Genomic DNA, 25,325 nt, shown 5'->3' on the forward strand with positions numbered 1-25,325 from the left:
GGTTCCAGGCCAAAGCAGCATAGTCGAGGGTTTTTGGCTGGACAGCGTAACCCATGTTTACCCCCACAGTTGCTGATTTGGAAGCAGTTGCCTATTTGCTTCTCCTGTAACACCAAGGAGATCTATTGAGAGACTTAAAGGGTCTCCTAGGTAAAGTGATCACTTCATCTGTTCGCACCTTTTCCAAAGTCGGAGTAAATCATCAGTCACTGTCTAATGAGGCGCTTCATAGAAAATACTTCTTAGTCTTCCAAGAATTAATGAAAGAGGTTTTCCGGTTGCTTTTGTACATGACTGTCTAAAGTCTGAATTAAGACCTAAATATGAAATTTAAATGTCAGTGAGAAGTCTGGCTTGTGCTAACGTGTCTTTTGATGCTTTTGTAGTATTTGCTTGCTTTCCACTAGGAAAGCCCACCAAAATTGAAACAGCTGCAAATATTTTCAAGGATGTAATATTTTAGGCAAGAAACTGCAATTTAAGTAATTTCAAGAATTGTTTAATGCTCTCTCCATTTCATAGGTGGGTAAAATTTCAAAAGAATCTAAATCCAATTGCAGTAATGACTTGGACTGTGGATAGATGTTCTCATTCTGGAAGGGGTTACCATTACAGTTACTTGTCATTGCTCTCCTGCAAGTGGTTTATATCAGCTTTTCCTAACTTCCTTTAGGCAAAAATAGTCATGTTAACTGGGACCAACAATTTAAACTGCTTGAGCTGACTTGGCTGATTTTTATTTTTGCTTCAAGCGAATTGGGGATGTACACAGACTGCTCTGTTGGCAGACAAGTGGGGGTGATAATCTCTGCTAAGGATGTGTGACAGGCCAGCTGGGGGTTGTAATCTCTTCCGCTAGTGAGATCCAGAAGACTGCATCTGTCTGAGCTTCAGACAGAAGTGCTGGGCTCCTGTGCTGACAAGCACTGGTAAATAAAAAGGTGTGGTGTTTTTTTTTTTTTTTTTTAGGTTTTTGGTTTTATTAAACAAGTGCAAAACTCCATGGAGACGTGATTCTGTTAGTCTAGCACCTAAACTAGTTCAGTTTGCCCATGTACGGGGGTTGACACTAGCTTGCTTAATTAAATTCAGCCTTGTGTGTCAACCACTGTCGCACAGTGAAGTTAGATACATAATCTGAAAGAGAACTCGTATTCCTCATTCCAACTTCTAGCCGTAGACCATGTAATAATAACTATCTAAATAACAAAAAACATTTTCGTTTATTCTAGCAAAAGTTTAAATATTTTTCACTTACCGATTGGACATGTTCATTTTCACATGGTGTAAAATATTTACAGCTTTTCTTCCAAATTCTCATCAAATTAAGCACATAAGCATTAGTAGAGGGATTCAAAATCATGCAGAAAGTCAAATTCCTATTTCTTTCCCACAGAGAAGACATATTGTTATGTTATTTAACAGGTGTGTCTAGTGAGATGTGTTCATACTTATTAAGAAGTTTAAAATGGCCTCTCTGAAACTTCATACAGTAATTGCTTTCCAAGAGAGCCCTAATAATGAACTTTAGCTCCTTCAGCGTTTGGCATTGTCATCCTGAGAAATTATCCTTTTGCAGCCGTGGGAATGAGCAGTGTGTATAATTGCCATTACATCACTTGGTGCTGATACACTGGCTCTCTTTTCACTCACGAACATAAGCTGGCATTGCTCGCTAGTGATGTTATTTTTGCAGGAGGAGTGTGGAATGAACCTAATTATGCCTTGTACAGTGAGGGTAAAAGTAGGCTAATCCAGATGGTGTTGATTAATTATCTTAGTTCCTTCTTTTATGCTCTGAATGTGAATTGTCATTTAAGAAGGCTTCCTTTTCCTACCCTTTGTGTTTGGCATTTTGCTTGTTGTATTTTGTTTGCTGGGTTTTTTTAGGAGGAGAGACTCCCTTGTGACATTGTGTGCTGCTCAACTGATAGCGCCGATGGGTTGAGCAGCACCAGTATACTTGAAGTACTAATTTGAATTAATTTGAAGTGCAAGTGTTCTGAACAGATTCAGTATGGTTGGCACCACTGTCTGGCTGACATGTATTTTGTTTTTCCTATTTTCAGAGTGGCCAATTTGTACAAATATTTTTGTACACATAGTCATTATTTGTGTAACTTTTTTTTCAATATTTAAAAAAAAACTGGAAGAATTTTCATAGTTGAAATTTTGTGGACTCTTAAGTGAAACCCTGATCTTGCTGCAAAAAATGAGTTTTTTTTTTTCAACTGACCTTAACAGAACTGGAATTTCCCTGTTGATTCTAGTGACAAAGCAAAGATTGATTCCCTGGCTTATTGTAAATGAGTGACTTAGCCTTTTTAGTATCATTTGCTCTATCTGTCTTCAGAGCATAATGTATATTATAATAATTTGATTTGATTTCTGGCTCAGCTGATTTTATTACATTCCACAAAAGTCGCATCTTCCCACACATGTATTTGGACAAGTAGCAACTACAAGCTTTTAGAAGATTTTTCTGTAATTAATGTCTACAATTTTCAGAAACATCTCTTGGAAGTACTGCTTTCTTTAAAGTAAAGTAATCCCTTAAATGAAAGGGATATGTCAGTGAAGTATTTCAGGTCTGTAATGTTTATGAAGCACCTGGGAAACCCCTCTGAGAACTAGCCAACTGTAAGAATATACCGTGATTAGCATTTATTTGGAAGCATAGATTAATGTAAAGGGATATAATTGCTATTAATGTAAATAGGCATAATTTTATGATAAACAAAATAGACTGTGTTGTACATCAGTTGCTCTGTTGCTCTGCATGTAATACGTGTATAAATTACATTTTCAGGAAGCTGCTTGGGAAATTCTACTTTTGGTCTCCTGGCTTTGGTGCTGCTTTACCAGCTTCTTATATGGCTATTCTCATCGAAAGGAAAAGCAGGTACAGCTTGTGTTTGTTAATTTTCAATTTTATATAATATATTTCTTTCAGTCATTGGACAGTTGTCATTTGACAATTCAGTCATTTTTGTTTCAGAATGCTGAAAATGCAGTTCATTTGAAATAGTGTATTTTGTAGCCCTAAACTGAAGTCTAAGAAGATAGAGTAGAAAAAACACTTTAGAAATGTACAGTTTCTTTTTTTGTGGGTTTTATTTTTCCTTGTTTAATGTCTAGACTGGTTGTTATCATTGCCTAATTAGACAATATGTGTATGTGTTTTTTTTTTTAATTTTCTTAAATAGTCTTTGCAGTTAGTCACAGAAAAGGAGTTTGCTAATGAAAGTTATTGATGACATGAATTGACAACATGATATTAGTTAATACAGAGGAGTAATAGGATTTTGTGTGAGGGGAAAAAACTGAATTAGAAGAGCTGAAGTAATGGAAATAGGATGAAATGTGATGATACAAAAAGCAAAACTTTTCACTTACGGAACAATGCCAAAGTTCAGCTATCAACAGGAAGATTGTTAATTAAAAAGATTGAAGTGGGGGGAAAAAAGCCTGGAGTGATCCAAGGATAACTGAAAGCTGCCATTTGTGATGTGGCAGTGAAAAGTGTCAGACTAAATCTTGGGTTGTAGGATGTTCGTGTTTTGAAATGCAGCTCGTATTGGTAGCTTATATCAACAGTGTGAAATATAATGCTCAATTACTTTAATATGGTGCTTTAGTCATCTAGTTAGTATACTTTAGTCAGAGTAGAGAAGGGTAAGATAAGGAGAAAGGTAAGATAAGGAATTACTCTTTAGCTTAAAAGAAAAAGAGGGAGTTTTAGGACTAGAAATGATGTGGATATGCTTTTGATCAGATGTCCTTATGCAGCCATTCCAGAATGGCTGCAAATGCATATCCATCATGTTATCACCTGCCTGCCTGACCCCCGTTCCTGGAGCTCAGACGGGAAGTAAGCAGAGCCCAAGCTGATTTTCAGATAAGATGGTCAAAGTTCTCTCCTTTGAAAAGTATATCTTAGCCATAGTTTTTGAAGATCCAGGTATGTTTCTTTATGTGTAAGAAGTTCTGGAAAATTGGGAGCACTTCTAAATCAGGTTGTTAAATGTAACTACAGAGAAAAATATTAAAGTAATGAAGTTAGTTTTTAAGGTAAGTGTGTTTTGTTTTGTTATGAAGTCCGTTCTAGCTGACTGAGGGTGGATACGTGGATACATGGAGACATAGTGGCATCTACAGTCATCTCCTGAATAGCTTACAAAAAAGTGTATTGAAAAATCAGGGAGGTGGGGAAAAAGCCCTGGTTTTAGTTCATAAATGTATCTGTAGTCCTTTAAACTGCAACTAGCAGCTGGCAGCAATATCAAACTTAATCACTTAATCTCTTCCCAAGTGGATACCCTATTTTAAGTTCCTCACAGGCATTTGCTTGCACAGCATCCCTGTCAGTCCTAAACTTTGGAACAACGTGCTTGTAAATCAGATTTTCCTCTGAGTGTTGCTGCTTGTGTGTGGCAGACTTGTACCTTTTATAATTCTTAGGAGAAAAATGGGAAAAAGATATATGTAGTTAGTCTTTCAAAGACTGATTAGATGCTTTATAGTTCTAAGGAGGAGCATCTTTTCTAATATTTTATTGAACTATTTGGATTATAATTTGTAGTGTAGCTGTAAATTTGTGTGGCACTGGCATAATAATCCACCATGAGAAAGAAAAATGGCATTGAATAAAAACTGCAAACAAACTCAGCGATCTGCACTGTATTATGCAGCTGCTTTTCTATAAAGATGTAAATTGCACATCAGTATGTCCATGTATAATCTATTTTGTGATTATAAATTATGGTTATTCTGTCTGTGAAGACTAGTTCATTGGGGTCTGTGGAAAGGGCAGAGGAATGAAAACACAATTTTTTTGTACACTTGGGGTTTTTACTCAAGAAAATCAGCATATATGAATCTTCTGTGATATTAGTAGAAGAGCACAAGTCGTTATTATTAAATAATGTTTTGATATGAATGATTTATTAGATAATAATTGAGTTTAGAAACACAAACATGAAGATTTTTATTTGTGTTCATAAAATGTAGAATCATATTCTAACCCCTTTCTGCTGTAGGAGAAATTAAAATTTTGCCTTTTTCTGGTATTTGCAAGCATTGTGGGTTGTCTGTTAGGATTACGAGAAACTATCCTTACTGGCTAGTGCAGAAATTAGAAATTGCAGTGTGACATCAGTTAGTTGCATTGCTGGTATGACCGTTTCATGTTCTGAGAAATGCTAAGAAGGTACAGGGTTAAATCTCGGCCGATTTTGGCTGCTTGGTTATGTCATAAAATACCGTTCATTTTATGCAGGTATTACTCTGACCATCTTATTTCTTTTCCCTTTATTTATTGCTCTGACAAAGTTCCAGCTTGTGAGAGATGTTAAAAAAATGAAAAATTAAACAAAGAAATTATAGGTGTGCTACTGGTATGTTATATTTCTCACTTGAAAAGAAAACGTTCTTGTAAATAGAAAGTCCTGCCTTTTTCTGGAGATATGTATGCAGTTCATCAGAATATACATTTCTGTGATTCCTTTTGATGGTGTGGCAGTAGCCTCAGCATTTCAATCACTCTTAATGTGTATGCTATCATAATAACAATGGCTATTTTATAATAAATAGCCTCCTGATATGTGCACTTGCCCAAGTCTTCTTAAAATACTATAATTTTCTGTAGAGTTTCACTTTTCTACATCTTGTGTTAAAGAATAATGTACAATTATTTTGTCATAGAATTTACATTTTTTCTTTTAGCCTTTGACATTAAACATTGCCTTAGTATCTCTTTAAAAGTGTAGAAATGACTGTTATATTCATTTCACTAAGCTTCCTTAGTAAATGGTTGCATTAATTTTATTAAGGTTTGTATGGGATCATTTTACCAGTGTACTCCTCCTTTACTGCTATAGATGTTGTTTCAAGCTGTTTGAGGGGCAGTTGTTTTTGTGCTGTTTGTAATTTTGCAAAATGAATATTTTGTGTCTATTTTTTGGCTTCTTTTTGAAATTCACAGTTAGTTTGTTTATTTTTATTTATTTATTTATTTTTTAAACATCTATTAAATGGCATCACCAGGAATTGAACCTATAGATGAGGAGGAAAGCTGTGGCTTAGAATGAAAGACAGTTTTTTCTTGTTGTAGAAGCACTGAAACTGTTAGAAGACCAGGAAATAACTGAATATATTTGTTAAAATTGTTGTGAATGAAGCTGTTGAAATGTGATTTTAGGCTTTGAAGCCAATGTATTACTGGATATCTTACTAAATCGTTTGTACCTGACTGGTTTCCAAGACAAAGAAGTTTGGTAGTTCAGTCAGGAGCCGGTATTCGAGATGTCTGTGATTAAATAATCTCGAAGAAAAGGATGATGTTCTCTAAGTGTTTTGCAAACTTAGTAATGCTTCAAAAGCATTTAAGTTGTATTTTGCTAATAGCTAAATGGCAAACTTAACTTTGTTGGGTTCTTGTTTAAAATATAATGTATTAATGAATTTCAGAAACTATAAATAAAGCTTTAAAAGGGGACACAGGCTTTTAATGAAATTAATTGTCTTACTGCCTGGCTAACCATTTTACCATTTGCGCCCTATGTAAGTAATTAAGCCAAGGAAGTCTTAACTGCAACTACTGAAAAGCGCTGTAGGGACCTTCTGGGATTTCCCCTCCCACCCTTAGGCTGAATTAGTGTTTGCATACTGGCTGTTAACATTATAGCGGCGCCTGTCTCGTCGCTACATATAAAGTTGTGTCGCTGATGGTATTATAAAACCTGAGATTTAGGGCTTTTATAATTTGGTTGTAAAATCTTGCTCTGGGCTACTATTGGCAATGTGTTTTTAGTTGAAAAGTTTGAGTGCTTTTCATCAAAAAAAAGTTTGGTATACTGGACTCTTAGAAAAATATTTGAAGCATCTGCCTCCATTTTAAAAGGGATACAGTGCAACAGTGCATGTTAATGGAGAACATCTATATATGTATATTTAGTGACCTTGGAAACAGAAATGTATTACCATATATTGCTTAGAAAAGTGACTGGCACATTTGTTTAAGAACAATGGAATCTCTTGCATTTTTGCAAATATTTGTATGTTTGTTCTTCTGACAGCACATTCAGTTGCCGTTTAGGATTCTTTGCTTGCCATAAATGCCTAAGTCTTTAGTCTAAATACATCGTAAAGTAAGAATGTGGCAGCATAGTAGTGGTTATAGGTATTGTATATACTGTAAATAAACACAGCTTTTTTGTGGTTTCTATGGATTTGTGCATTTAAATACAAATTTGTTGTTTTTTTTTTTTTTTATGGCAGTATGGTATATTTAGCCTTGAGATGACAATTCCTCTTTCTCAAAAGGTTTTACAGTTACTCAGATTGACATTGTATTGTAAGGAAGCCTATAAAGCACGGGGGGGAGGAAGGGAGGGGAGCAAAACAGGCAAACAAAACTCTTTTGGCGCAGCTGCTTGTTTTGCAAACTTTAGTCTTGCTACCTACAGGTAAGAAATTGAGAGAGCGAGGTATGTTGTGGGATGACTTTTCCCCTGGGACCATTGTGGGCTTCAGGGTGAAGAAACCCAAGCTTGTACCACTCACGTGAGCGTTTTGTGTTGTGATCTGGCAAGCAGGGCTAGTAGGGAAACAAATTATTTTGGCGTTTCACTCCTGCAGAATGTTTATTACGCTGAAATATGGAGCCAAGATGTGGCAGTGAAGTAAAAAGAAACACTTTTTGTTTCCAAAACAAAGTATGCTCAAATGCATTGCACTTCAGCAACTGCTTTGGTGAAGGATAACAACTGAGAGATCTGTGTTTTTGTGCATTTGAAAATGTTTTGCTGCATGCTTTGGAGGCTGCTACAGCCTTCATCTTCGGTGCCATCCAAAAATAACCACAGTGCAATGCCTCAAACCTGTGCTTTCTGCTACACGGTTATTAGAGAGAGGGAAAACTCAGGTTTTCAAGGTTGCCTGGTGGTGCGGGAGGTGATCCGTGGAGCATACGGGAGGTCGTGCCCAGCAGGTAGCTCAGGGCTGGCAGCTCCTGGGGGTGTTTCTCAGGGGAAGCAGCATCTCTTGGCTCCCGCTGACTTTGGGCCTTAGTGGAGTGTAAAGGCTGGGACCTCTTGCCCAGCACAGGGCTAAAATACTTCTGATAATTATTGGCATATTTTTCTTTTTGAGAAATGGGATCACCTGGCTTCTGCTGTGTTTTTCCTGACATACTCAGTCTCCAGTTTGGGAACCCTCCCCGTAGTCTGGTGTCTTACACTACAGAGGAGATCAGTCTTTCAAGTGTATTTCCCTGACAGTCGTAACTTTTTTTTTTGTGAACTTTGAACAAATTATGGTGTAATGAAATAATATTAACTTTGGTTGCTAATCTCTGGTCTGAGTATTATGGTGTTTTTAATCTGCCCTGTAGTATTTCAATAAATCCCTATCCTGAGTTGTTTGTTTTGCAACTGTTTGGCTAATTGTTATGAAGTTTACTTATCTTTGGGGATTTTACACAGATGAAACAAATTTTTTTGGTTAAATGATATTGGGTGTCTCAAAATTTTCTTCAGCTTCTTAAAAGCAAAAGTAACTATCATCTGCATTAATTTAAGAAGAAAAAAATTTGACTGTGGGGGCCAGATTTCCTCAAAGCCTAGAACAGGCTGAGGGATTCGTATGTATGGTGATGATTTATGTCTACAATTAGGCTGAAGGAATGCAAAGGTAGGGGCCAGTATAAATTCCGTATCTGAACTGCAGAATGACAAATTGTGATAGAGAAGTTTGACAAAACATATATCAGATAGTACAGGTAAAAACAAATGTATCGGCTAACGCAGTTTAATTATGATACTTTCCTGTCCCTTTTCTCCAAAATGCCTCACAGACTGCAGCTGTCACAAGTTGTAGCAGGGTTATGAAGCAGTCCCGTGGCAAAGGAAAAGGATGTTCTTCGTAGGTCATAAAAAGATGTTATGTTACTGGCAAGATGTAAGCTATGTACTACATTTGTAAATGTAGCTGCAGAGTTAAAACCGCTTCATTTAATGAACTGTGGAAACCATTTTGTTCTTTATGCATTTGATTGAATATGTGAGTTTATGTACCTTTTGCCACTTAGGCAGTTTTACAAGTCTCGAATTTTTATGTGAATGCTTAATTAGTAGGGAACAGGGACTTGGCTTTTTGTCTGAGGTTGGTTGTACCTACAAAAATCTATATATCTTAGAGGGAAATGTGCAGTCTGTGGCTGAATGTAGCTACCTTAGAGCTCCTGTGCCTGCTACCCGAGTGCCTCTGGCTTTGTGGTGGCAATAGTCCTTCCTCACTCACTCCTTTACTTTTTCGTTAAATTGCAAACGCTCTTAGGGAAGGAGCTTGTCTCTCTGTAAATATCTGATGCAGATTAATTATGGTGTGAAATTGCCCTATTACCATAGGTTCCTGCATTATATCAATACGTAAAATAAAACATTTTGTATTAGAAAGCAACTGTGAAATCCTTTTGCTGTTTTCTGACTCATCTTATATCACGTCTAGTAAATGATATGAAAAGACACTGTTTTGTCCAGTGATTTCTCTGCTAAAGGCTTTCTTTGAAAGGCCTGTGCCGCTTTTACACAGGTAAGCGTTATGGACTGCTTAGTCAGCCTCAGAAATGTTAATAGATCACTTTAATGGCTTTTGTGGTGTTCTAAATTTTAGCTGATAATAGTCAAAAAATTATGCTAGGGAAAAGCAACAAATGACATGGGATGTATTTAAAATCTTTGGAGTTATGAGGAAGTCTTTTTGTGGCTAGTTCATTAGAAGCTGGACATGCTTCTTGAACATTTGAATGGCTGAGTCTAATGTAGGAAGACATGACACTGCCACATTTTGCAGATTAGGTTCATTGCTATGATGAGTATATTTGGATTGTTTCCTATTTTATTATTAATTTTCCATTACTTTGGGCCATGAGGACTTTATATTTTGTGAACGGGTTTACAAACCTTATGTGAAATTAGCTTGCACTTGAAAATTTTGCTTAACATGCATAACTTAATAATAAGCAAGTTAACAATGATATTTCTGTCTCTCAGCATTTAAAGTCTTAGACTTATCCATTTCCAGTTTATCCATATGTCCAACTTGCTTTGCTATTTAGATGGGAAGTAGAACATTTAAAAAAAAGTATTTTTTTCCAAATAGGTAAACATTAGTTGTGCTATTTTAAGTTGATCAGTAGAGATGTTAGCAGAATCATTTTTTTCCTGTTGTGAATAATAGCAACTTCTTTTAGGCAGTGTTCAATTCAAATAGAAATATTTTGTTTTAAGTTTCATTCTGCTGAAAACATCAAAATGTTACATGGAATGACAAGACTGGGTTGCTCCTCTGTCTTCAGGAGAAACAAACATATACTGCAGTATTTGGTGCCTAGCTGTGTAAAGTTTTTCTTAATATTATTGTTTTGGACTTCTGTGTGTTTTTTTTTTCTTTTTATTACTGTACTGCTAATACGTAACAATTGGAATTTAGAAAATAAATCTGTGAACTACCTGAAACAAAATATGTGAACAAAGAATACCACCAGGCGTTCTACTGTAAAACAGAGAAAGGATTGTAAAAAAAAGCTCTGATGAACAAGACATAAGCTAGATGTACTAAAACCCAGATGGCATTGGGGCAAAAAAAAAAAAAGCTTGATTCTCTCCAAGAGGAGATTCATTCCATTCCTTTCAGAATGTGGGGAATTTCCTTCTCTCCAGGGGTTATGTAGGAAGTCTGTTTGAATGGCTTATTTTTAGGCGGCCACAGGTAGGAGAGAGAATTTTCTGTCCTTGGTAATCAGTCTAGTAGTGACTGAAGTTTTGGTTGTGTCCCTTTAAAGAGGAATCCTTATGTTTCAGACTACCAAATTCAGAAGTCAGCTAGTAGATGATGGTGACTTTTGTATAAAAGTTCTTGAGATAAGGCTGTCACTTCTGTAGAGTCTTGATGATATGGAGAAGTGTGCTTTTCCCTGCTCTTTTGTTTTTTAATGTCTTAAGATTTTTGGAATATTCTGTGAATGTCGGAAGTAGATGGAATCTACAGGTAGCAGGAAGCTCAAGAGTTGGAAGATCGGAGGGGAAAAGAAAGATCCTCTCTCCCAGGCTGTGCTGTTCATTAGTCCTGCAGTCAGTCCATCCTTCGGCCCTGCCCTTTACTCTGGGTGGTTGTGTAGATGCACATAAGATGTAGGTAGGATCCTTATCCTTTTATAAGCCTTTCAAAAGGAAGGGCTCAGAGTTCAACACTTAAACTTTTCTAACCATCTAAAATTTGTGTTTCTACTTCATACTAGTCATCCCTTCCTTATCAGTGGAGTGAATCACCGTTATATCTCTTGGTTATAAAGGCAGTCTGGGTAACTGTCTTAAACTATATTTCATCCATTTCAGATGGCAGAAGTTAGGCAAACCAAACCAGAAGGAATATTGGGGATCAGTGGTCCCAGTCCCATGCATATATAGTCAATCAGTTCAGATTATAAACTAATGAGACCTCTGAAGAACCGTAATCATGTCTGCAGAAGTGTTCAGCAATCAGGTTGCTAGAATTTCTAGTCCGTAGCATTGGAGTGTTGGAAAAATGTGGTCCAACATGCTGTGTGGTCTCTGAAGTCTTGCCCAAGGTGGAAGAGCAGGAGAGCAGCTACAGCTTTATAGTCAACGATCTATTATCTGGGATAACAGAGGCAGGGAGAGTGAGAATACTGGGAGAACCTTTATAATATGTGTAATACTCAAGATGTTGGAGAATGTTTTACAAACATCTGAGTGGGTCTGCACAGACTTGGTTTAGCTGACCTTTTTTTCTTAGTGCTGTTACAGTTGGGCTGAGCTGGATCATGCAGGACTCTTCAGGTGTGTTTGCTCAGTGGTCTCCAGTTCCCTGCTTTTCAGGAGGACTTATCAGCTCAGCACAGCACCAGATGTGAGGTTACTTCATGGAGAATGATGTAAAGACAGCACAGGCAGCATCTGTTAGGCTCGGGGCTATCTCTAGCAGCTTCACATGGAGCTAGCCTGGATGGGCAAAGGTCAGTGCTAAGGTCAGACAGAATCACCTGGGATCTATCAGAGTTTCTGCATAGTTAGCTCTTTTTGCACTGTTGCCTGTTATATCTGGTTTTGGTGCCAGTAAAAAGATAGGGACAGAGTTTTTCCTGGATTCCGCAATATGATGAAAAAGCGGCTTGAATGTGGTAATCTGTTTCTAGGACCAGACCAGAACCAAAAGCAATTTATGTATTGATGTGCCCGAGTCTGAATCTGTAGTCTAAATAGTATGACCATGAGTAATTGAGACTTCATTATGGTTAAAGTTGAATCCTTTTTCTATTCTAAAGATCACTTTTGGCAAATTTGGTTTTGAAATTTTCACTTTGTAGGCTGAGAATTAAAAAGTGATTTCGCTATCTGAGCATTAGCATGATTTTTTTACTTTGTTTTCTCATATAATGAAATAGGCTGTTACAGTCTTTTCTCAGGTATTGTTGAAATGCCTCCAGATAAAATGTTAAAATTCAGAATGTTGGTGAGGATTAAAAGTTTCTGCAAGACTGACTTGGATTAAAACAATAGAAACAGTGAACTAGTTGCTCTGTTCTGTATGCTCAGCACTAGGGTACAGGAGACACTCATTTGGACTCCCTTGACTTCAGCAAACGCTTAGTACATCTTCTATGTCTGATTGCTTAGATATAACATGCAGTATATAGATATACCTATCTATAGAATAATAGATATTTTGTTAATATGGAATAAACTTCGAATGCTGCTCAGGTGAACTGGCAATAGTGCTGGCTGATTTGGCAATTAAAAGCTTGACATTTACCTTGAGAGAGAACATCCATGCCTACTATGCCTCTGGTACAGTGGCCATAAGTCTTTGAGGGAACTTTCTGTCATAGGTTCCTCAGCTCTGCTCTTCGGATACTATTTTTAGATAGTACAGATGAGAAGAGCTTTAAAATCTTTGTTCCACCGTATGAAATGCACATGTATCCTGTTTCTGATCAGGGAATAACAAAAAAAAAAACAAGCCAAACTAATCAACCTCCTCTAATTTCATAGTACCCTTAGACAATTAGCATTTCACTATCAGACCTCTGAGTTCACCTGTAAATCCTCTGTGACTGTGGTGACTCTTACCTAAAGCCTAATTGCTCCCAGGGAGTTTATGTTGTTCTGAGCTCCTGCAGCAAGAGAAGTGGGGAGCTAGAAACCTAGAATGGTAATGTAATGACTTTCTGTATCTGACTAAGCAAGGGTTTTCTGTAGTGAAGATTACTGAAGTGCACTGTGGTTAGATATCTTGCTCCCCATCCCCCGGGACACTAAAAAGACACATTTTATTTCCTTTAACTCCTATGAATTGCATATTGTTTCTTCTGATCAGATGACCTCCATTCCAGACTGAAACTTTTCGATAAAGTAAGCATGTACTGTTAAAATCTTCCCCTAGAAATGGCCTGTCTGAAAAGCAGGAAAAGCAGATTCTGCAGAATTAAGGGCAAGCATAAAACAAGTCTCATGAATTTGGGCTGGTACTTGTCATTATAATCCAGACTGGTCCTGCTTTGGTAAAAGGCTGAAACGGTTTGGAAACGCTGGTAGTAGAACATCATTTTGCATACTTAAAGAAACTTGTAGCTGCACTGTCTTGCCAAAACTCTTGCATGGTTAGTGCTTTGGTTGTGTTGTCGATCAATAATATGTTTGTTTTTTTTTAAATTTAATATGTTAAGCAAACTATATTTGTTGCTTCAGGTATTTTGGAAAGGGCTTATTTCTGGTCACAAATACAGTGATTGTAATGGTACCCCTCTAAGGAGAATGTTAGCTCCAAACATGCAAACAACAGTAGCTCCTAGTTTAACAGACTAGAATAAGAGCATTAGGCTGCTTAAGTCTTTTGAAATAGATGAAGATCTGGTGATTTGAGGAGCTTATTGAAAAACTTGTGCTTCTCAGCCTGTGGCGCAGAAAGTGTGTTGGGGCCGAAGGTGGGGAGCGGAAAGCAGCTGCTGTGGAAGCCCCTGGAGCTGCATCTCCGGAGCTGCCGGGGGCTGATGTTGGGGAACCCCGATAGCCCCTGATGGGGTATGTGTGCAAAGCCAGGGAAGATCCCACATCTCTTCAGCATTGCAGTTTCCATGCTATCTTGCTTTTCTTCCTAATTTTCATTAATAACCCATCCTCTGATGGCCTCTATTTGCCATGAAGCAGTAGTGACTGCTAGTGCAAAATACATAGAAGTAACTGCCCTCTCTTGCTGAGGATCCCCCAAACAGTTTTGCTTGAAAAGTGTTTGCTTTCCTTAACCTCTATGCATACCTTCCAGATAGAGTGGCCAAGCAGCCTACGTTGTATTGTGATTGACAGGGTGCCCAGAAAAGAACTGGGTGTTTTCTATTTGGTTGATTGAGCTGATGATAACAAGTCTGTATTACTATCAACAGTCCAAAGAAATTGTTTTTTTGTTTTGGTCTCATTTAATGCTATATAGGCCTTCCATACCAAGTAACATTCATATTTGAAAAAATTACTTGAAATCCTTTGTTTCTTTTCCTGAGATTTAATTTGTTATCCTTTTGTTATCTGCTAGTCATTCCTTTTATGAGACTAATAAGATTTTTGGAATCTGAATTTTATCTCCTCATGAAATCTTGTGAGATTAAATCACGCTCCAATTAAGAGGTTTTGTTTTCCCTCTGCAGGTCAGCCTTTGTTTTGACTCCAGCTCTGTAGATGCTAGAGAAAAAGTGGGAGAGGAGGAGGAAAGGAATAGTGAAAGAAAATCTGTATAAAATTAGAGTATAAAACAGTTCAAAAATTAAACTATAGATGTTATCTTGTGGTGTGCTAGCTGAAAATTCAGTAAGAATTATTGGTGCTAATTTAACTGGAATGTATTACTGTAAATGTATTTTCTTTTTGGCTTTTGTCCCTTTCTAGTTTTCTCATACCCTTTCTTTGGCATATGTTCAAATCATAGATCATGTTGAGTTTAATTTCTTTCCTTTTCAGAATAACAAATTCTGAGTATCTGGAAGAAAAAATAACTGTTTTGCTTAACATGTAACATGTTCAAAGCAAACATTTACAGTTTTGAGCAGCTTCGTTTTCCTGTTTTCCCAAACTGTGAAATGTCTTTTTCCTCCTTTAAACAAAAATTTTGAAACAAATTTTTATAAAAAAAAAAAAAAAAAGGCTGTGGTTCATTAAACTGTGACTTTGGATGTGAAGATATGTGCTTGAACATTATCTTTTTGTGAAAGACTTGCTACCAGTATTTACTAAGCTCAAAAAGTAATCGTTTTTGTCTTTCAAAAACTCGTTGCTTAGGTCTGTTTTCATAATTTTCTGTATTATTTTGAAAGCTTATCTGTTCCTGCTGATTTTAAGTGAACTTTTGCACCAGGGTTTCACTGCTGGCCTCCAGCTGTCAGTAGGAAATTGGTGGGTGTGAGAGATTAACGATACCCTAAACATAATCTGTAGTACTTTTGTTATTACAGGGATGCAATCGCAGCTTCAGATCTATAGTTGGTTAGCTTTTGGTGTCAAGCTGCTACAGAGCAGAAAAATCCCTTAATTCTGCCTTTTTTTTTCCTTGAGAAACCTGTGATTTGTGTGTGTGATTTAGTTCTGCAGGTTGTAAAGCGGTGTGTTTTACAGTGTGTTGGGGGGGGGGGGTTCTTCCTGTTTTTGCAGACCACAAATCCTGTCTGGGGAGCCATTACAAACTATTATGTTAGCTTCTTAGTTTATGTTCAGAAATTAAAGCCAGAGTTAACTCCTCCTTTCTTCCCTTTTCTAAAAGGTAATGTTTTCAAATTTTACTGTAGTAAATTGGGTTGACAAAAGTTGTGTGTTGTTTTACTAGAAAGTAAACTTGCACTCCATATCTACCTTTGAATCCGCTGATTCTTTTGAAAGTACTTTTATTTGGGATTTCTTAGACTTTTAGAGAATAAGAAAAATGATTACCGTTTAAATTAAGGTGATAACTGTCAGAATGTGCAACAGACCCAATAAGTAGTGGTATATGTATGAGACTCAAACTTGAATTTGTAGGAAACTTGCCAAACATATTTCTTCCTCAAGGTGACCATCACTGTATTAAGCCATAGGTAGTTCAAATCTTGTCTTATAGGTCACAAGAAAAGTAAGTTTGACTTGTCTCATTCTAGGACCTATTCGCTCTCACATCAGATCTTTTGGTCTGACAACACTAAGAATTTTTTCCCGAGTGAAACATATGACTGGGATGATAGGAAGGTGGCATTTGGACTGGGGGTTCAGTTAGAAAACGTTACAGCTAAGCTAACACTATACTTGTCTTAGTAGGTTTTTTTTTATTTCCCCCCCCCTCAACTGTAAAATGCAGTATATGTGGGGAGAAGCCTAACCTGTCAGTGAGGACTGTTTAAACAGAGAACCTGTTTCTTAATTTCATGCATAAAGATGCTGCTTTATGCATCTTCGTGTTGCTTCCAGCCATCTCTGCAGCCGCCCGCGGCTATATGCTGGGTCGGCAGTAGCTGTAGCAGGTTATGGGGCCTGGATATAATGGCCCCAATCTGTACCTTTTTCTCTCTCTCTTGTGTGATTTTACTGGCTTATAGCTATAGCTAACACCTAGAGCTATTCTAACTGAAAGAGGTGCCTGTTTACTCAGTTTATGCGAGTTGTGTGCATGATCGTATTCATCTTGCTGTAGTCGTTTCCTGGTATTTGTGACTTTTTCACCTATTAGTTTTGACCAAGAAGAATACGATCATAAAAAGCACAGAAGACTGATGAAAGAAGTGCAGGTATAATAATTCCAATATATGTAATTAGTCATACTGAATGTTTAGATTTCCAGTTGTCTTCTCTGAAAAGTTTGTGGTTTGACTGAAACAAGGCAATAGAGAAAACAATGTTTTAAACCTCATATTGCCAATAAAGTTGGTGAGAAAACCACAGGAACTGGAAAGCTGTGTATTAGGTTTATATGATGAACAAGGCAAAAAAAACCCCCCAAAAACAAAACCCTATGAAAGTAAAAATTCAAACAGAGGAGTGAATATTGAGAGGTAAATAGATTAAAAAGCATAAGCATGTTTTAAGGGTTCATCCCACCTTCAGGCAAAGGTATCTTTTTTAGCTTAATAACAGCTCTATATTTAAGGTAAACCATAAGTGTATTTAAGGAAGACCATAAATGTTCGTGGTAAATATGGAGAGAGGACTGACATTAAAAAAAGAATCATTCTCATCTCCAACGAAATACTAGGGCAATGAGTAGGAAAAATACACCTTGGTTGTGTTTTTTTTTTAATTAATATTTTGTATGGTTTCCTATTACCTTGAGCCAAAGCCCTCACTACTTGTGAGAGTAAAGTTATTTGAATTTTTATAAAGCATCAAACTAAGCAAGAAAACATTCTTTAGCAAACTGCTACACAAACAGTGTATCGGCATGTAGACTTGGACAGTTGTCATTGCTTCTATTGAAGTGAATCGGATTTTTACCACACATGTATGGAGAGTCAGAATGTGGCTTCAATCAAATATGTTTCCAGAATTTACAGTGTTTATTTCAAAATAGAAATATCCTGGTCCCAGGAAGATGAATTCGAAGCGCCACTGAGAGTGGTGCTTATTGGTTTCTTTGACTTTGAAATGCTATTGATTAAACAAAGAGCAGTAAATATTTAATCTGCTTTTTATTTCCTGTGTTTTCATTTCAAGTCTGTGTTGGATATTTGTTTATATAATTTAATAAGGATTTTGGTCACTTGATTTCTAACAGTGAAACTTTTTCTTGAAGTCCTCTAACGCATTTAAGTGTGTTCGTGAATCAGAAGAAAGTATTTTGAAACACCAGGGTTAATTTGAAACAAATATCATGATTTAAATTTAAAATGTTAGTTAAATAAAATACTGGATGGCGAGTCTTAAGCTGTTTTGCTTCCAGTAGTCTCCTGAAATGTTTATTCCACTATCTTAAAAGATGTAATGTTATCTTATGACATATGATCAGGCAAATATTGAGGAGGAGTTCAGTGATGCATGCTACCGTGTATCTGATACTGGTGCAAGTTTTGTTGGACTGTTGTCTCCCCGAGTTGTTCATAGGTTAAGATGAGTTCTGGAAAAGTTGGGACAGTTTCAGAAAAGAGCTGTGAGTATGATTAAAATCTTAGAAAACATTGTAATTGTGGGAAAAAAACTGAAGGAGCTTAGTTTTAATTTAAGAAATGGTATGTGGGTAACTTGGATGGACTCTCAGTAGTCTTGCAATCACAGAATCACAGAATCACTGAGGTTGGAAGGGACCTCTGGAGATCATCTAGTCCAACCCCCCTGCTCAAGCAGGGTCACCTAGAGCACATTGCACAGGATTGCATCCAGGCGCATTTTGAATATCTCCAGAGAAGGAGACTCCACCACCTCTCGGGGCAACCTGGTCCAGTGCTCTGTCACCCTCACAGTGAAAAAGTTTTTCCTCATGTTCAGATGGAAGTGTCTGTGTTTCAGTTTGTGCCCATTGCCTCGCGTCCTGTCGCTCGGCACCACTGAAAAGAGTCTGGCCCCATCCTCTCGACACCCTCCCTTCAGATACTTGTACACATTGATAAGATCTCCTCTCAGCCTTCTCTTCTCCAAGCTAAACAGGCCAAGCTCTCTCAGCCTTTCCTCACAGGAGAGATGCTCCAGTCCCCTAACCATCTTTGTGGCCCTTCACTGGACTTGCTCCAGTAGTGCCACATCCCTCTTGTCCTGGGGAGCCCAGAACTGGACGCAGTACTCCAGATGTGGCCTCACCAGGGCTGAGCAGAGGGGGAGGATCACCTCCCTCCACCTGCTGACTGGCAACACTCTTCCTGATGCACCCCAGGATACCATTGGCCTTCTTGGCCACAAGGGCACATTGCTGCCTCATACTTAACTTGCAATGGAGGCAAAGATGTAGGTAATTTCAGTGCCTGGGCAGATTCTTGCCTAGAAGTAAGATGCAAATTATTAAGGTAAGTAGCATTAGAATAATTTATCAATGACTGTGGTCACTTCATTGGAAATACTTAAAAACAAGTTTGTTTTTTTTCTTCCTGTTTGTATCTTTATACACATATACGCTCGCGCACACAGGTGCGTACACACACATTATATATTAGAAAAGATGATTTGTTCAAACTAATTTCTTATAGAAAAATGTATGTCTTACGTTATTCAGGAAGCCAGATGAGCTTAGTTATCACAGTGGTCTCTTCTGATTTTATAATCTGTGAAGAAATCATGTGGTAATATTTTAAAGTGGCTTTTCACCTTTTTTTCCATAGAATCATAGAATCATTCAGGTTGGAAGGGACCTTGGGAAGTCATCGTGTCCAGAGCCCTGCTCACAGCAGGATCAACACTGAATTCAGACCAGGTTGCTTAGGGACTCGTCCAAGCGGGTTTTGTAAAGCTGTGAGGACGGAAAGCCGACAGCCTCTGTTCAAAGCTTGACTGTCCTTATCATTTCCTCAAGTCACGTTGAACTCTCCCGTCTGTTAGTTAATGGCGGTTGTTTCTCATTCTTCTGCTGTGCGCCTCGATAGGAGCCTGGCTCTGTCGTCTTAGTAACCCCTCATAGGTATCGGATGGCTGCTGTCCTCATGGGGCAGGAGCTCCTGTCCCGCCGTCCTGGTGGCCCTCTGCTGACCTCGCTCCAACTCATCCACGACTTCATTGTATCGGGGAGCCGAAACTGGATGCAGTCTTCCATGTGTGGTCTAATGAGTGCCAAGTAAAGGGGATTAATCGCTTCCCTTGACCTCCTGCCTACACTTCTCTGCATGCAGCCCAGTATGCTGTTAGTCTTCCTTGCTGTTTTTATGCTATAGTGTTTATTTATTTATTTATTTTTTATTAAACAGAGTTGTTTTAGACTCTTTCCTCTGGGCAGTACAATCACAAGAATATGTGGTTCTCTGTTGAGCTTTATAGGCCATAGTTTGAGAGCTGTTGCTTTTAGATTTTGGTCTGAATATCACCAAATTGTCAGAAAAGAAAATTTTATCAAGTAGAACCTTTCTTTGAGGAAGGCATAAATGATGAAGAAGGGAACTATTTTATTTATTTATTTTTATTTTTTGGAAATGTGCTCTGTTGCAACTTAAATAGAAAAAGTGAATCCAAAAAATTGGAATTGTACAGTAACAGATGACATGAGCTCTGTTAAGTAAGTAAATTCTGAGACTTGGCTTGCTTAGTCCTCTGACAAACATACAAGAAAGTTCATGTGAGAGTGTGAAGAGGAAATAATTAGGACAAACAAAAGGAAAAGTGATAAGCACTGCAGCGTTATGATACTTTAAACAGTACTTCAAAAACTTGATTGCTTTCATCCAATCCCCCCTTTCAGGTGGAAGATATCAGGCTTGTTAAAACAAATCTTTTTGAAAAAGTGTTCAGCTCTTTAAGTTACCAAAGCAGATTGGCAGAATGGAACAGGGCACGCCATTACATCTCTCCTCCCATAGATGCAGCTCTTTTGGATGCTGATTTGCTTCCCTGTTCTAGTTCAGTGTTGGTCAGCCTTTCATGAATTGTGCCTTGAACTTGGATTTTTCTTTCCCAAATTAAAGATCGCCTACATCATTAGAAACTGAGCAGGATGTGGGAGATACTGCCAGCCAAAGAGGTGAGAGGGAGGTAGTGAAAGGCAAGGACTGGGAAGTCCTATCTTCCGTCAGTGCCTTTCTCAGAATACTGTAACTTGGCACACAAAGCTGCATTTAAAATTTGCTTGTTTAGCATCTTCAGCACTTTTGGTGACCCTCTGAAGTCTAACACTTTGTCTTTCTTGATGGTGAGATAAGTTCCTTCTCGGTAGTTGTGCTAAGATGAGATGAAAATCTTAGAGCTGCTTCTGAAAGAAAATAGCATGAGTCAAAAAAGAAAGCATGGAAGAGTAAATGATGATAAGGATTTGTGTGCATTACCTTGAGCTTTTCCTTAGTGACCTTGCCTGACCATCACTGGTGAAACTACCTGCTGATGCAGATGTTCCGGTGGTTAATGTCCAGCACTGGTTCATGGACTGTTTGGGGTGAAATGTCAGCATTTTCTCAGTATCTGTAAAAATCCCCAAAGCAGGTAATTATACATGGTTAAGTGATTATTTTTGTTATTTAATTATTTCTTACTTTTGTAATACTATTTCTCAGTTATATTCTTCTCTTATTTACCAGCTGCAAGTTTAATGCAGTCCTTGAGTTGTATCAGTGACCCTTTTGTTTGGACTAATTCCATCTTTCTGTCCTGTTTTCCGTCAGTTGTCATTGTTACAAAATAGTGCAACATTTTCTGAACTTCCACCCACTTTTTTAACAGTTGAGTTCACAGTTAGGTTAGGCTTGCTGGTTCACATTTGCAGTGGGACAGGAAGAGTCCTTTTTTCAGAAACACAGGACTATTTAAATCTGTCCCAAAATTAATTTGGAGGAAGAAAGCTGTTTTTGCATGGAGTTAGACAAGACCTCTTCCAGCAGTAAATACAGACAGACTTGCTGCAGGCACTTTCGGATGATGTCATCTAGCTGCTTTCTGTATTTTCAACTCAGGAAGTTATTTCCTTGTGCACGCTGGATGTCTGAACATTTTCCCTCCTTCTGACTATTTCTCATATCAGTCTTGCTGCAGCTGCACTGTAGCTTCTAATTTTTTTCCTTCCTCTTCTCTAGCCCCTTTTCCTTTCTTTGTCTTTGCAGTTGGCAGGTCACATTTTATGCTTAGCTCTTATTTTGGTCCCTTACAGCTAAAACTTTGTTAGAGCAAGTTCCTATTTTACATTTTTAGTACTTATAATGTGGTGTAACCCAATTTCAGTGGGAGGCTATAACACCCTGCATGCCTGTCAAAGAATGCAGGGGAGAGCCACTATGTAAATTATGTGTACATATAATAATTGTGTTATGTAACACACAAAATAACTGTAAACATACACATTATATTCTTAAAGCTGTATCTGTCTATTCTGTCATTCTGTAGCTGGTGGTAGCTTCTCTCAGTTAAGCGTGTTACTGCAGGATGCTATTAAAGTTCTAACACTTTCCAGAATATTCAAAATGCATTGAGTTAATGGTTTAGCTCACATGAAAAAATTAAATTCTGGTATTTCCAAACAGCTGAGTATTTGGATATTTAACCTAAATTTCTAACACTATTGCAGGAATAACTCCAAGAGACATTAGACATCCATTTGTTTTTCTTCTGAGGACAAACTAAAATAGAACTTACGTTATGTAGAAATGTATTGGCTGCCGGTTTGGTAATCAGAAGGGTCAGGACAACGATATTCTTTTGTCATCTGAACGGGTTGCAAGATTAGATGATCAACGTTTGTGGACCGGCTTGAGAGCTGGGTTCACACAAGGTGAGTTGTTACCACTTCCTGGTCAGCAGGAGAATGTCCTATTCTGATGCTTTGTTACAAGTTGTAGAGGTCTCTTTCAGTTAATGTTTACAGACCCTACTTCCTATCTTTTTGTCTCGTGTGTGCCCTGTCCTCACCAAGTCTTTAGATTCAGGCTTCCTTTTCCTGGGTCTCCGTGCTAGAATCTTGGTTGTAGTGCCTGTCACGACTGGTACTAGGTGGAGAAGGTATATGAAGGGGGGCTCCGTAACTCAACTTCAAAGTGGTGTGAAAGCACTAAAGCTTCTAAGTGGAATATATCCCTTTACCTTAGATATCTGCTGTGAAAAACCTTGATGTGGATGCTTTGCATGGCAAAGTTGCACCTGAGCGTGGGGTGGGGGTCATATATCAGAAAATACTGACTAGATTTTTTTTTTTATTGTTGTTGTTTTTTTGGGGAGGGGGGAGTGTTGGTTGATTGATGCCTGGAAACTGCACAGTAGGAATTCTGCTATTTCCTACTACCTCTGATTTTTGTTTTGCTTGCTCGTAGGACTGAAGTGATTCCAAGATAAGTTCTGTTAATGTACAGTTCTCTTAAGCGCTTTAGGAACGCTTAGAAATTTAGAAACTTGTGACCGAGTGGAACATACAAACCTGGACTGTTCCATCGTGTAATAGTGTAAAAATACTATATAGTATAAAATTGTGTGTGTATATATATATATATAATAGTATAAAATACTATTCATGTAATAGTATAAAAATTGTGAATGATATGAAGACAAATATATGTTCAGGTTATAAACTGATTTCCATACTGAGTAACCTTAATGGTTAGATATAGGATAGCAGAGTGGCAGTTGGTGAGCTATGATCTGAGGTATATAGAGAACGCCTTTAAAAAAAAAAAAAAAAGGAGCGGGGAGGGGGAAGATCCCAAAATACTTGAGTGAAAGCTGGAAAACAGTGGCAGCTATGCCAGGCCACTGTTGGCATAGTGACTCTCAACTATAAAAAGGCCATACTGATTTGAGCTAAGACTTTTGCTTCATCACTCTTAGTAGAAAGCACTTTTCATGACAATGCAAGCAGAAGGGGTAAAGCACCCTGAATTACATAGCACTTATCGCAAAATAAAAGCCTACGCACCAGCAACTTTCTGTATGTTCACAACCTAACTTAACCCATAGCCCCTGTTTGTATGCTTCCATTATCATGAAAAGTGTTTTCAGCTGAGAGTGCTGAAGCAGAAATCTTGGCTCAGGTCAGTTTGTGTGTAGGCTTTTACTTTGTGGTAAGTGCTCTGTCATTCAAGGTGCCTTACCCCTTCATGACGGCTGCCCAACTCACGTGCAGTAGTGTGTTACTATATATAACTTGTTCATGCAGTTCCTTGCTGCTTTGGATACTGTGCTATCAAGGTGCTATTTTGGTTTCATACTGCTTTTTTTACAGGGTGATAATGATTCATCTTCTATCAATACGTTATTTCCTAAACTCTCTTCTTTAATGCAATGCTCTGATGCTTAAAGTGTCCTTCCTTCAGTATGCAAGAAATGTTTAATTCAGTTACTAACTTTATCATTTTTGTTTATAGGAGAGGTCTGCTCACAATTTACATGGCCAATCAGGTAAGTAGTCCTTTATTTCAAGAATAAAAATATATAAGATCATTGGAAATGTGTCTTGCTTAAAATGGATTGATACTGAGATTTATTGCCTTTTTAATCCTTCCAGGATTTTTCTTTAAGAACTCTGTGTTAGTAGATAACTAGAATTATCTTAAGAGCAAATTTTGACAGTGGGTGTTTCAGAAGTAACTTTAAAGCAAAGGATGAAATGTAGTTCATTGCACTGTGCTTGAAATTTCTTGTATCACAGCCCCTAGAAAATGGATAATTTTTATGTCCCCTCAGTAGTAGAATAGCATCTGGTATTTAATGATCATTGTTTCTGGATGAGTATCCAACACTGTGTTTTAGTTTTATAGTTAATTTTTTTCCCAACTGATATCAAATACTGTACGTGCAAACATTTTTTTACCATGTGGTTATATCGATTTAAAATTTTTGGCATATTCCTTACATTCTCATTCAAATAAGTGAGTAGTGAATTTATATAAATGGTGCTTTCTACATTACCTTTTTCTGAATATATATTACTTGATCATACTTGTTGAGGAATTATGTTATTATTCCAAAAGATTTACCTTAAGTTTTTATAAAGCTTGAGTTGTGTAAAGAGTCATAGAAACTATTTAAAAAAAAACCAAAGAAAAAAAAAAAGAACGAACTCAGAGCATGTGTTCTAGAATACTATATAAACTTATTGGGGCCCCAGTAGAATACTGGAAATTTAGAGCTCCTTCAAGATCCATGAGTAAAGGTGATGGTACAAAGGCAATGTATTACAGTACAGATTAGGGTAATAAAACCGAAGATAAAGCTCATACCTTCATGTCCATCCTTGTAAAGTCATTGTCGGTGACCATTGTAATTCTAAGGATTTGGGGGGTGGAAAGGCTTTTGGAGGTGATATTTTATGTATGTTAACAGGTAAATATTCTGGAAACTCCCTGTAAGCATCTGCAATACCAGTTAACAGTTTTCTCTCAAATTGTAGCATTTAATAATTTCTTTTAGCCAGGAGCTGTTTCTTGGTTTACTCTGTGTTCACATACTGCCTGTCAGTAAGCCCTACTCATGAGTGTCTGCATAGACGTCAAAAGTAAAGAAATTAATTTTCACCTTAAATTTTATTGGTGTCAGTACTTTTTAAAACTTTTTATAGCTACTGGACTTGGATACTTCATAGCCTGTCCTGGGGGATTTATTTTCTTTCTAAAGCTCTTTTTTTTTTTCCTAATTTGAGAAGCTGATAAGTCCTTTTCTCTAATTAATTATATGTTCAGACCCTCAATAACACAT

At 37.5% G+C, this 25,325-nt stretch overlaps 1 protein-coding gene across 2 annotated transcripts in view; it reads left to right on the top strand.

The window, feature by feature from the left end:
* TMEM135 (transmembrane protein 135) overlaps positions 1-25,325 on the top strand; it is a 192,140-nt gene that overhangs the window by 19,233 nt on the left and 147,582 nt on the right. For both annotated transcript variants that reach the window (XM_067289431.1, XM_067289436.1), the window contains exons 3-4: positions 2,810-2,902; positions 23,996-24,029. In XM_067289431.1, the coding sequence (XP_067145532.1) occupies positions 2,810-2,902; positions 23,996-24,029 (127 nt within the window). The remainder of the gene's footprint in view (positions 1-2,809; positions 2,903-23,995; positions 24,030-25,325) is intronic.

This window comes from Apteryx mantelli, chromosome 1 (assembly GCF_036417845.1).
Source record: "Apteryx mantelli isolate bAptMan1 chromosome 1, bAptMan1.hap1, whole genome shotgun sequence".
NCBI classification, from domain to species: Eukaryota; Metazoa; Chordata; class Aves; order Apterygiformes; family Apterygidae; genus Apteryx; species Apteryx mantelli.